This window comes from Ranitomeya variabilis, chromosome 2 (assembly GCF_051348905.1).
Source record: "Ranitomeya variabilis isolate aRanVar5 chromosome 2, aRanVar5.hap1, whole genome shotgun sequence".
In the NCBI taxonomy this organism is placed as follows: Eukaryota; Metazoa; Chordata; class Amphibia; order Anura; family Dendrobatidae; genus Ranitomeya; species Ranitomeya variabilis.
Window position 1 is genome coordinate 702,900,083 of NC_135233.1, and position 13,277 is coordinate 702,913,359.

Genomic DNA, 13,277 nt, shown 5'->3' on the forward strand with positions numbered 1-13,277 from the left:
GTATGTAGAACAGTGAAAATTATGTAATTTTTCCATTGTCAGGCAAATATATGCAATGATAATACCCAGCCATGTCTACACAGAATAATTTTTTGCTATGGTGATCACAGAATCATAAAATCATAGAATGTTAGAGTTGGAAGGGACCTCCATGGTCATCGTGTCCAACTCCCTGCTCAAAGCAATACTCACGAAACCATCTCAGACAGATGGCTGTCCAGCCTCGGTTTGATGCCTTCCATTGAAGAACTCATCACCTCTCGTGGCAGACTGTTCTACTCATTGATCACCCTCACTGTGAAAAAAGTTTTTCCTAATATCTAATCTGTATCTTCTCCCTGTCAGTTTCATTCCATTGCTTCTTGGTTTTCCATGTGCCAGTGAGAATAATGATGATCCCTCTACACTGTGACATCCCTTCAGATATTTGTAGATGGCTATTGTCTCTTCTTAGCCTTCTTTTTTGCAAGCTAAACATTCCCAGATCCTTTAAATGTCCCTCATAGGACATAATTTGCAGTCCGCTCACTACCCTGGTAGCTCTTTTCTGAACTTTCTTGTGTTTTTAATTGTCTTTTTTTATCATGTGGTGCCCAGAACTGGACACAGTATTCTAGATGAACTTGACCAAGGAGGAGTAGTGTTAAAGTCTTACAGGCAGCTAGTTGCTAATTATCTGCCTGTTCTGCCTGGTGCCGATGTCTGCAGACTTAGTGCCGTCAAGAACCAGTCCTACCAACAGTTGTGCTTCCTTAGTCCTCATGTGAACAGAGAAGTTCTTCCTCTTCCAGTCTGCTCTGTCATTGGGGCGTCACTGCAGACTTTTTGTTGAGTGACTGCTGAATCCCTTCAGTTACCGGGAGTTGGCCGTCAATGACATGACATTGGTAGAGACACTCCAAGAACAGAGCAGAAGAGAAAATAAGATGATTTAGCAAAAAAATCCACCAGGAGTTGCAGAATCGCCGGCAGAAGGGTCCCGTGCCTGATCTAAGCCGGCAGAGATCAGTGACAGGGAGAACAGGCATGTAGTTAGCAACTACCTGACTGTAAGATATTAGCCCCATAGCACAAATTAAGTAAAGTCCAGATAATCCCTTTAACCCCTTCCCGACCTTTGACGCCACGTAGGCGTCATGAAAACCCGTGCCAATCCGACCCATTACGCCTATGTGGCGTCATGGAATGATCGCGTCCCTGCAGATCGGGTGAAGGGGTTAACTCCGATATCACCCGATCTGCAGAGACAGGGGGAGTGGTGCTTCAGCCCAGGGGGGGTGGCTTCACCCCCCCGTGGCTACGATCGCTCTGATTGGCTGTTGAAAGTGAAACTGCCAATCAGAGCGATTTGTAATATTTCACCTGAAAAACTGGTGAAATATTACAATCCAGCCATGGCCGATGCTGCAATATCATCTGCCATGGCTGGAAACACTAATGTCACCCCCCCACCCCACCGATCGCCCCCCCAAGCGACCGATCTGTGCTCCGCTCCCCTCGGTCCTGTGCTCCGCTGCCCCGTGCTCCTGCCCGCTCCCCCCGTGCTGCTATGCCACCCCCCTGTGCTCCGACGGCCCCCCCGTGCCCCGATCTCTCCCCCCTTATACTTACTGAAGCTCCCGGTGTCCGTCCGCCTCCTCGCTGGGCGCCGCCATCTTCCAAAATGGCGGGCGCATGCTCAGTGCGCCCGCCGAATCTGCCGGTCAGCAGATTCGTTAAAAGTACATTTTGATCACTGTGATAGGTTCTATCACAGCAATCAAAATAAAAAAATAATAAATTAACCCCCCCCTTTATCACCCCCATAGGTAGGGACAATAATAAAATAAAGAAAATATTTTTTTTTTCTTTTTCCATTAGGGTTAGGGTTAGAACTAGGGTTAGGGTTAGAACTAGGGGTAGGGTTAGGGTTACGGGTAGGGTTAGGGTTAGGGTTATGGCATGTGCACACAGTGCGGATTTGGCTGCGGATCCGCAGCGGATCCGCAGCGGATTGGCCGCGGATCTGCAGCGGATTGGCCGCGGATCCGCAGCGGATTGGCCGCGGATCCGCAGCGGATTGGCCGCTGCGAATTCGTAGCAGTTTTCCATCAGGTTTACAGTACCATGTACACCTATGGAAAACTAAATCCGCTGTGCCCATGGTGCGGAAAATTCCGTGCAGAAACGCTGCGTTGTATTTTCCGCAGCATGTCAATTCTTTGTGTGGATTCCGCAGCGTTTTACACTTGTTCCTCAATAGGAATCCGCAGGTGAAATCCGCACAAAAAACACTGGAAATCCGCTGTAAATCCGCAGGTAAAACGCAGTGCCTTTTACCTGCAGATTTTTCAAAAATCGTGTGGAAAAATCTCACACGAATCTGCAAAGTGGGCACATAGCCTTAGGGTTAGGGTTGGAATAAGAGTTAGGGTTGGAATTAGGGCTAGGGTTGGAAATAGGGTTAAGATTAGGCTTGTGGTTAGGGTTACGGATAGGGTTAGGGGTGTGTTGGCGTTACAGTTGTGGTTAGGGTTGGGATTAGGGTTAGGGTTGGGATTAGGGTTAGGATTAGGGTTGGAATTAGGGTTACGGGTGTGTTGGGGTTAGGGTTGTGGTTAGGGGTGTGTTGGGGTTAGGGTTGTGATTAGGGTTATGGCTACAGTTGGGATTAGGATTATGGGTGTGTTGGGGTTAGTGTTGAAGTTAGAATTGAGGGGTTTCCACTGTTTAGGCACATCAGGGGTCTCCAAACGCAACATGGCGCCACCATTGATTCCAGCCAATCTTGCGTTCAAAAAGTCAAATGGTGCTCCCTCCCTTCCAAGCCCCGACGTGGGCCCAAACAGTGGTTTACCCCCACATATGGGGTACCAGCGTACTCAGGACAAACTGGGCAACAACTGTTGGGGTCCAATTTCTCCTGTTACCCTTGCAAAAATAAAAAATTACTTGCTAAAACATAATTTTTGAGGAAAGAACAATTATTTTTTATTTTCATGGCTCTGCGTTTTAAACTTCTGTGAAGCACTTGGGGGTTGAACGTGCTCACCACACATCTAGATAAGTTCCTTGGGGGGTCTAGTTTCCAAAATGGGGTCACTTGTGGGGTGTTTCTACTGTTTAGGACCATCAGGGGCTCTGCAAATGCAATGTGACGCCCGCAGACCATTCCATCAAAGTCTGCATTTCAAATGTCACTACTTCCCTTCCGAGCCCTGACGTGTGCCCAAACAGTGGTTTACCCCCACATATGGGGTATCAGCGTACTCACAACAAACTGGGCAACAAATATTGGGGTCCAATTTCTCCTGTTACCCTTGTGAAAATAAAAAATTGCTTGCTAAAACATCTTTTTGGAGGAAAGAAAAATGATTTTTTATTTTCACGGCTCTGCGTTGTAAACGTCTGTGAAGCACTTGGGGGTTGAACGTGCTCACCACACATCTAGATAAGTTCATTGGGGGGTCTAGTTTCCAAAATGGGGTCACTTATGGGGGGTTTCTACTGTTTAGGCATATCAGGGGCTCTGCAAACGTAACATGATGCCCGCAGACCATTCCATCAAAGTCTGCATTCCAAAACGTCACTACTTCCCTTCCGAGCCCCGGTATGTGCCCAAACAGTGGTTTACCCCCACATATGGGGTATCAGCGTACTCAGGAGAAACTGGACAACAACTTTTAGGGTCAAATTTCTCCTGTTACCCTTGCAAAAATAAAAAATTCTGGGCTAAAAAAATATTTTTGAGGAAAGGAAACACATTTATTATTTTCACGGCTCTGCGTTATAAACTTCTGTGAAGCACTTGGGGGTTCAAAGTGCTCACCACACACCTAGATAAGTTCCCATGGGGGTCTAGTTTCCAAAATGGAGTCACTTGTGGGGAGTTCCTACTGTTTAGGCACATCAGGGGCTCTGCAAACGCAACCTGACACCCGCAGAGCATTCCATCAAAGTCTGCATTTCAAAACATCACTACTTCCCTTCCTAACCCCGACGTGTGCCAAAACAGTGGTTTACCCCCACATATGGGGTATCAGCGTACTCAGGAGAAACTGGACAACAACTTTTGGGGTCCAATTTCTCCTGTTACCCTTGGGAAAATAGAAAATTGTGGGCTAAAAAATCATTTTTGAGAAAAGAAAAATTATTTTTTATTTTCATGGCTCTGCGTTATAAACTTCTGTGAAGCACTTGGGGGTTCAAAGTGCTCACCACACATCTAGATAAGTTCCTTGGGAGGTCTAGTTTCCAAAATGGGGTCACTTGTGCGGGAGCTCCAATGTTTAGGCACACAGGGGCTCTCCAAACGCGACATGGTGTCCGCTAATGATTGGAGCTAATTTTCCATTCAAAAAGCCAAATGGCGTGCCTTCCCTTCCGAGCCCTGCCGTGCGCCCAAACAGTGGTTTACCCCCACATATGGGGTATCATCGTACTCAGGACAAACTGGACAACAACTTTTGCGGTCCAATTTCTCCTGTTACCCTTGGGAAAATAGAAAATTGTGGGCTAAAAAATCATTTTTGAGGAAAGAAAAATTATTTTTTATTTTCACGGCTCTGCGTTATAAACTTCTGTGTAGCACCTGGGGGTTATAAGTGCTCACTATGCTTCTAGATAAGTTCCTTGGGGGGTCTAGTTTCCAAAATGGGCTCACTTGTAGGGGAGCTCCAATGTTTAGGCACACAGGGGCTCTCCAAACGCGACATGGTGTCCGCTAACGATTGGAGCTAACTTTCCATTCAAAAAGTCAAATGGCACGCCTCCCATTCTGAGCCTTGCCGTGCACTCAAACAGTGGTTTACCCCCACATATGAGGTATCGGCGTACTCAGGAGAAATTGCCCAACAAATTTTAGGATCCATTTTATCATGTTGCCCATGTGAAAATGAAAAAATTGAGGCTAAAAGAAATTTTGTGTGAAAAAAAAGTACTTTTTCATATTTACGGATCAATTTGTGAAGCACCTGAGGGTTTAAAGTGCTCACTATGCTTCTAGATAAGTTCCTTGGGGGGTCTAGTTTCCAAAATGGGGTCACTTGTGGGGGAGCTCCAATGTTTAGGCACACAGGGGCTCTCCAAACGTGACATGGTGTCCGCTAGCGATGGAGATAATTTTTCATTCAAAAAGTCAAATGGCGCTCCGTCCCTTCCGAGCCTTACCATGTGCCCAAACAGTGGTTTACCCCCACATGTAAGGTATCAGTGTACTCAGGAGAAAGTGTGCAACAAATTTTAGGATCCATTTTATCCTGCTGCCCATGTGAAAATGAAAAAATTGAGGCTAAAAGAAATTTTGTGTGAAAAAAAAGTACTTTTTCATTTTTACGGATCAATTTGTGAAGCACCTGAGGGTTCAAAGTGCTCACTATGCTTATAGACTAGTTCCTTGGGGGGTCTAGTTTCCAAAATGGGGTCACTTGTGGGGGAGCTCCAATGTTTAGGCACACGGGGGCTCTCCAAACGCGACATGGTGTCCGCTAAAGATTGGAGCCAATATTTCATTGAAAAAGTCAAATGGCGCTCCTTCCCTTCCGAGCCCTGCCGTGCGCCCAAACAGTAGTTTACCCCCACATATGAGGTATCAGCGTACTCAGGACAAATTGGACAACAACGATCGTGGTCCAGTTTCTCCTTTTACCCTTGGGAAAATAAAAAAAAATTCGATAAAAGATCATTTTTGTGACTAAAAAGTTAAATGTTCATTTTTTCCTTCCATGTTGCTTCTGCTGCTGTGAAACACCTGAAGGGTTAATAAACTTCTTGAATTTGGTTTTGAGCACCTTGAGGGGTGCAGTTTTTAGAATGGTGTCACTTTTGGGTATTTTCAGCCATATAGAACCCTCAAACTGACTTCAAATGTGAGGTGGTCCCTAAAAAAAATGGTTTTGTAAATTTTGTTGTAAAAATGAGAAATCACTGGTCAAATTTTAACCCTTATAACTTCCTAGCAAAAAAAAAAATTGTTTCCAAAATTGTGCTGATGTAAAGTAGACATGTGGGAAATGTTATTTATTAACTATTTTGTGTCACATAACTCTCTGGTTTAACAGAATAAAAATTCAAAATGTGAAAATTGGGAAATTTTCAAAATTTTCGCCAAATTTCCATTTTTTTCACAAATAAACTAAAAAATTATCGACCTAAATTTACCACTAACATGAAGCCCAATATGTCACAAAAAAACGATCTCAGAATCGCTAGGATCCGTTGAAGCGTTCCTGAGTTATTACCTCATAAAGGGACACTGGTCAGAATTTCAAAAAACGGCAAGGTCATTAAGGCCAAAATAGGCTGGGTCATGAAGGGGTTAATAAGGTATTACATTGTATATTATGACTTGTAATATTATTCAGTACTGTTAAAACTGTCAATGTGATCTGATTTTTGTAAATGTATTCTACATTGGAACAATAAATATACCCTTTTCCTTGTCTTTTCTTTCAAGAAGGGCCTTATGACTGTATAAAGGGCATGAATGTACCATGGTTGATTGACAAAATGGATTCCTCCAAACCGAGCTGGAAAACTATCCTGTAAAATAGAAAAATATGGTAAGCTAAAGAACAAGACACTGAAAACATGTACGGTATTAGTAAAAAAAACAAGGTATTCATGGTTATAGGCAAGATAATGAGAAATTAAAAACCCTGTGACTTTTCACTCAGCAGCAATCACTTTACAAAAAAATGCTGTAAATGAAAATCCAGCTTAATATATCATTTATATCAGCCTCTGGGTTTTCTTTCAGGATGGCGCATGCTATGTGTAAGTAAAGGCTATTTTTGTCTTATCTAGTTCATTTCATCTGCCCTTAGATGCTAAATAACTGGCCATGGGTGCAAAACACACTGAAGTCAGTAATTAAAGATATTTTCCCCAAATACAGACTTAAATAGTAATTAATGGGATAACACTGGCTCCAGTCAGAGTCCTCAAGGAGTAAAAAATAAGACACTTTATAAGACAGTCAGTTTTAACAAGCAATTCTGTTCTTCCCTGTGGGAAAAATCATTAGGAACATTGCAGCATTAATTCATAGACCTAGCCAAGACTGGCAATGGTTTAACATGACCCTCCAGCCCGACACTAAAAAGTGATTTCTCATTTCTAATGTATACTCTATTTGACTAGCGTCCTCTATTTGTCTCTGCTGTCTCCTCGGCGGAAATTGATGTTCCGATTAGTCACTTTTCAGTCCAAGACTGGAGGATTGCTTCAAGGTGCCATTGATGGAACTAAAACAAAGCAAGTATTTCTAAAAAATTTAGGCCCAAAGAAGTCAAGTGTATGAAAAATTGGGCCAGTCACCTCTGCAAATCGCCAACATGACTTGATCCGAGTGCAGCTGTGTTCTTCCAAATTTTTTAATGAGTGCAAGATCTACAGCCATTACATGCATTATTCTGGTCCATGAATCAAACCAAAGTATTGCATACTGTGATTTTATTCCCACAGACATTTGGACGGAGAGAAAAACTGTTCATCTGAACAGCCCTATTGAATAACATGGATCAGTGTTCTGCGTGAGTGCTATCGAATCAAAAATCTGACAGCAGTTCGCTGTGAATTTTGTGGGAATTTAGACTTAAAGCGGTTTTCCCATGAACAGAGTACATTTCAACCAATACATATTGGAATAAAAATAAGTTCCACGAATTGGATATGTTGAAAACAAAGCACTTGCCAGGGCCACACTTTTCAGCTATATGCAAATGTGACATTATCCTCAATCACAACTTTATATAACAATAAACTATGTAGATTGTTAAATAAATAGGAGCTGCCTTTATCTGTATATAGTAATTCATGCATATTGAGTCAAGTACTTCTCAAATAAGAAGGTGGGGGCCCACTCTTGTGCAGGGGCCCACCAGATTATTCTCCTGTTCTCCTGTGGGCCAGTCCAAGCCTGGCTGCATCTGGATGTGCAAAAACATGGTCTGATTATACCACAGTTCCTGGGGAGGGAAGGATGCAAAGCGTATACAGACATTACAGCATGGGATCACAGCTGACTCTTTTTGTGAGGTAAATCTTTTACTGCTTGTTTTTATACATGTTTTTCCTGACAAAAAGAATCAGCTGTGATCCCGTGCTGCAATGTCTGTATACTCTTTTGCTTCCTCTGCGGTCAGTCGACTGTATGTTCTCTCATGTGAGAGCATCAGGCAGATACTGCTAATGACACTCGGCTCAAACTCTGTCAGACAACCCCTTTAAAGGGAACCTGTCAAATATAATAACGTTATCAATCAGGTTAACAGCATTCTGACACTGTGCGGCACCCGCACTGAGAGCTCTACTGCCAGAAGGAAATGAACTTTATTCCTCCCAGTAGCGTTTGGCTTCCAGTCAGAGGAGTGGCACTGGCACAGTTCCAGTCAGTGCTCTGTCCATATTGAGCATCTATTAGAATCACAGAAGCACTTATAAATTACCCAGATAAAATATGTAGGACAATAAAAAAGTAAATATGTATAGAATATATATATATATATATATATATATATATATATATATATATATATACAGGTCCTTCTCAAAAAATTAGCATATAGTGTTAAATTTCATTATTTACCATAATGTAATGATTACAATTAAACTTTCATATATTATGGATTCATTATCCACCAACTGAAATTTGTCAGGTCTTTTATTGTTTTAATACTGATGATTTTGGCCTACAACTCCTGATAACCCAAAAAACCTGTCTCAATAAATTAGCATATTTCAACCGTCCAATCAAATAAAAGTGTTTTTTAATAACAAACAAAAAAACCATCAAATAATAATGTTCAGTTATGCACTCAATACTTGGTCGGGAATCCTTTGGCAGAAATGACTGCTTCAATGCGGCGTGGCATGGAGGCAATCAGCCTGTGACACTGCTGAGATGTTATGGAGGCCCAGGATGCTTCAATAGCGGCCTTAAGCTCATCCAGAGTGTTGGGTCTTGCGTCTCTCAACTTTCTCTTCACAATATCCCCCAGATTCTCTATGGGGTTCAGGTCAGGAGAGTTGGCAGGCCAATTGAGCACAGTAATACCATGGTCAGTAAACCATTTACCAGTGGTTTTGGCACTGTGAGCAGGTGCCAGGTCGTGCTGAAAAATGAAATCTTCATCTCCATAAAGCATTTCAGCCGATGGAAGCATGAAGTGCTCCAAAATCTCCTGATAGCTAGCTGCATTGACCCTGCCCTTGATGAAACACAGTGGACCAACACCAGCAGCTGACATGGCACCCCACACCATCACTGACTGTGGGTACTTGACACTGGACTTCCGGCATTTTGGCATTTCCTTCTCCCCAGTCTTCCTCCAGACTCTGGCACCTTGATTTCCGAATGACATGCAAAATTTGCTTTCATCAGAAAAAAGTACTTGGGACCACTTAGCAACAGTCCAGTGCTGCTTCTCTGTAGCCCAGGTCAGGCGCTTCTGCCGCTGTTTATGGTTCAAAAGTGGCTTTACCTGGGGAATGCGGCACCTGTAGCCCATTTCCTGCACACGCCTGTGCACGGTGGCTCTGGATGTTTCCACACGTCCTTCTCCACAATCTTCCTCAGGGTCCGGTCACCTCTTCTCGTTGTACAGCGTTTTCTGCCACATTGTTTCCTTCCAACAGACTTACCATTGAGGTGCCTTGATACAGCACTCTGGGAACAGCCTATTTGTTGAGAAATTTCTTTCTGGGTCTTACCCTCTTGCTTGAGGGTGTCAATGATGGCCTTCTTGACATCTGTCAGGTCGCTAGTCTTACCCATGATGGGGGTTTTGAGTAATGAACCAGGCAGGGAGTTTTTAAAAGCCTCAGGTATCTTTTGCATGTGTTTAGAGTTAATTAGTTGATTCAGAAGATTAGGGTAATAGGTCGATTAGAGAACCTTTTCTTGATATGCTAATTTATTGAGACAGGTTTTTTGGGTTATCAGGAGTTGTAGGCCAAAATCATCAGTATTAAAACAATAAAAGACCTGACAAATTTCAGTTGGTGGATAATGAATCTATAATATATGAAAGTTTAATTGTAATCATTACATTATGGTAAATAATGAAATTTAACACTATATGCTAATTTTTTGAGAAGGACCTGTATATATATATATGTAAAAATATAGTAACCAGTGCTCTGTGAAAAAGCGGGTGAGTACTACCCAAAACAAGCAAAACAGCCCAACCAACCAAACAATGGATCCCCAGAGAAGCACTGTACAGGGAATAGATTATAAAATGCCTTTATTAAATATAGATGGCAAAGTTAAAAAATAATAAAAAATGCATAAACAAGCATTAGTGTGCATAATAGGACTAGGAGCCAACATACATGGCTGCTCCAGTATAGGTAGTAATGGCTGACCCTACTTACATATAAGCAGATCACTCAGAAATACAAGTAAAAAAGTGCAGATAAAAAAGTGCGACAGTGCAAAAAATATTCAAACCTTATATACACAGAGTATGTGCCATATATATAAGCCAAAGCGCCATGTGCCGCATTACAATCAATGTAGGAAAATTAATCACATAACAAAGTGTTCCTGATTGAATCAAAGTGCAAAGTGCAAAAAGAAGGGGAATGCAAAAAACTATACTGAGTATCTTCCTTGCGGGGTCTCCACGTCCTGTATTATGCACCCCTACACACGTTTCGGAAGTAGTGGTGCATAATACAGGATGTGACGACCCTGTCCGGTTTCTGAGCTAATGTAGAATGCACAATAAATATCACTCATGTAATGTAAGAAGTAAGTGAAATCTTTGGCATTGTACTATACCTATATTTCTCTGCCGTATCCGTACATTATGAATTGTGATAGGTGTTAAAGGGGCCCACCGGGACTCTTTCGCCCAGGGCCCATGAAAACCTGGAGCCGGCCCTGATTGCAATCATCATATTATATAGCCCTTTGTACTTACAACTGCTCATTTTGCATTTCTACTCAGCTAATTATTCTGCTTTCCAATCGATCTGTGACATCATTTGATTAAAAACTGACTAGATGAATCCTTCTTAGCTATATCTAGAAACAGGAGGTCAATATTCCCTGCATCTCATGAGTCACTGCAAAAGTCCCTGGCAGGGGGAGGGACAGAGCAGCTGGGTCAGGAATTGAAGAGGGGAAAAGAGACTTCTTGTTTCTGCGTAGAGCAAAGAAAGAGAAGAACTAGCTGGGTAGAAAGACAAAATAAGTAATTGTAAGTACACAGTGCTATATAATATGATGACTGCAATATATTAAGAGGATAACAACTTTAATGGGAGGACTTTTTATGGCATTTCTATTGGTGCATTCTAATGTGTTTACGTCATATTAAACTAGAGAAAGCAACATATCTAGAGCTCACAGCATGCTGAAAAAATGATACCAAAGTCACAATCCAAAATGCTGTGCGTTCTACTGAGCAAGAATGATGAGCCCTGTGTAATAAACACATGGAAATTCTGTTACCTTGTAAGTGGTGAGAGGGATGCCAGGGGGAATGTTAAAACATATGACAGTCATCAAGGCTTTATTCAGTACGACAGTCTTGTATTAGACTGTCACGAGACTTAATTGATAGCTGACATAACTATTAGAAGATGTTACAAAAAAAAGGTCACTAAGTAATTGTGACTTTTCCATGGAAATCAATAAGCCATCAAAATGACAAACTAAATCCCGTCATACAAAGTATGTCTAAGCACTATTGCAATTACATTATATATTTTTACGATGTAATGTAAATGGCTATGTATAAGATAGCAACATTTGTATGTTCCAAAACATATTTAGTAACCCCTCTTATGGATGAGGCAAAATTCAATCAATTGAAAATTATTATTTGGCTCCATTTAAAATGCACATATACTTGCACTATCACTTTTATCTGCTAAATTCTCTGTTCAGCCATGTTACAGCAATTTAATTTGTTTTGTATCATTTAATAGTCAATTAAAACCACTATACAATTCACTAACTAGTTCAAGACTAGAAAAAATAACAAAAAGCAGCACAAATATTCTTGGTGGGATTCAAAAGCTTCCCAGGTATGTACCAAACCTAGTAAATATATTTAAAAATGGAAGTAGCACACCGTCTTGAGGTCAAATCATGTACATTTTAATTGCCCATCTGGTGACGTTTCGGTCCAGGAATGTGGATTTTTCTCGCCAGATGGGCAATTAAAATGCACGTGGTTTGACCTCAAGACGGTGTGCTACTTCCATTGTTTTATATAGCTCAAGACCAGGCCATAAACCCCAGTTCATGACCCAGAACATTTAAAAATAATGCAGGTTTAAGAACTGTAAATCTTTTCGTAATTCTCATAATTTTTGCATCTTTTCATCATGATACATAGGGTTTAATTTTTAAGTTATTTTTCATGCTTTTTTTATTTGTTAATGACCATTAAGGACCACTGAAATACATTTTAAAATTTGTTCTTCTTTCTGTAACAATTTTTGTATATATCGGACAACAGCAATTTAGTCTGGTAGTGACATTATTTTCATTTATTTTTCATTTATTTTACATAATGTTCCATAAATTCACAAAAGACCTTTAGGGGACATTTCAACATTTCAATTCTTATTATAATCTGATCTCCTCTGAAAATGGGGCTGATATAGTGGCCCCAGTTGCAGCAGGATTTCAGCCTCCAAGGCCTAGCAGCTCTTGCTTCTTCACTACACATAGTGTGGAGTACTTCCAATTCTGTATACGCAGCCTTTGTTCAGCACAATGTATACAGTAATAGGGAAGGCAGAGATGGTAACCACCCATCTCTGCCTTCTCTTTGAAGAGTATGGCTGCAGCTGCTCTATTATGCTATTTCAGGACATCTCTGTAGAAGTTTATTGCCTACCACAAGGACATTTTTTGGCCGTGGATGGTCCTGAAATAGTTAATATTACCATACTGTTTCTGAATTAAAACCACAATACAAAGACTATATTACTACTTTATAATGACCATATAACTTCAGATTCGAACCCTTGATTCTGTGCTGTGTGGTAAGCTTCTCTTTTCACTGGGCCATCTTTTCTGTAGATGTTTTCTTCATTTCTATCGGTTTTAGGTAACAGGTGTTTTTTATTTGCTCTGTTTGTGTATCCTACCACTTTTCAGGTGCAGCTTGAAATACCTTCCCCTACTCGTGTTTCCTGCTGTGATAGACTTTGTTGGATTCATTCACTTTGCTGTAGTTTATGTTGGTTGCAGAAAGTTTTGTATGTGACTTCTTATCTCCATAGGGAACTGCTACTCTAGTGATCCTAGGAGCTGCTAAGGAAATTCAGGGTAA

General features: G+C 41.4%; 1 protein-coding gene across 1 annotated transcript in view; it reads right to left on the bottom strand.

Moving 5' to 3' along the window:
• Positions 1-13,277, bottom strand: part of LOC143807649 (clavesin-2) — a 134,036-nt gene that overhangs the window by 21,814 nt on the left and 98,945 nt on the right. Inside the window, exon 3 of the mRNA XM_077289450.1 lies at positions 6,409-6,519. Within this exon, the coding sequence (XP_077145565.1) occupies positions 6,409-6,519 (111 nt within the window). The remainder of the gene's footprint in view (positions 1-6,408; positions 6,520-13,277) is intronic.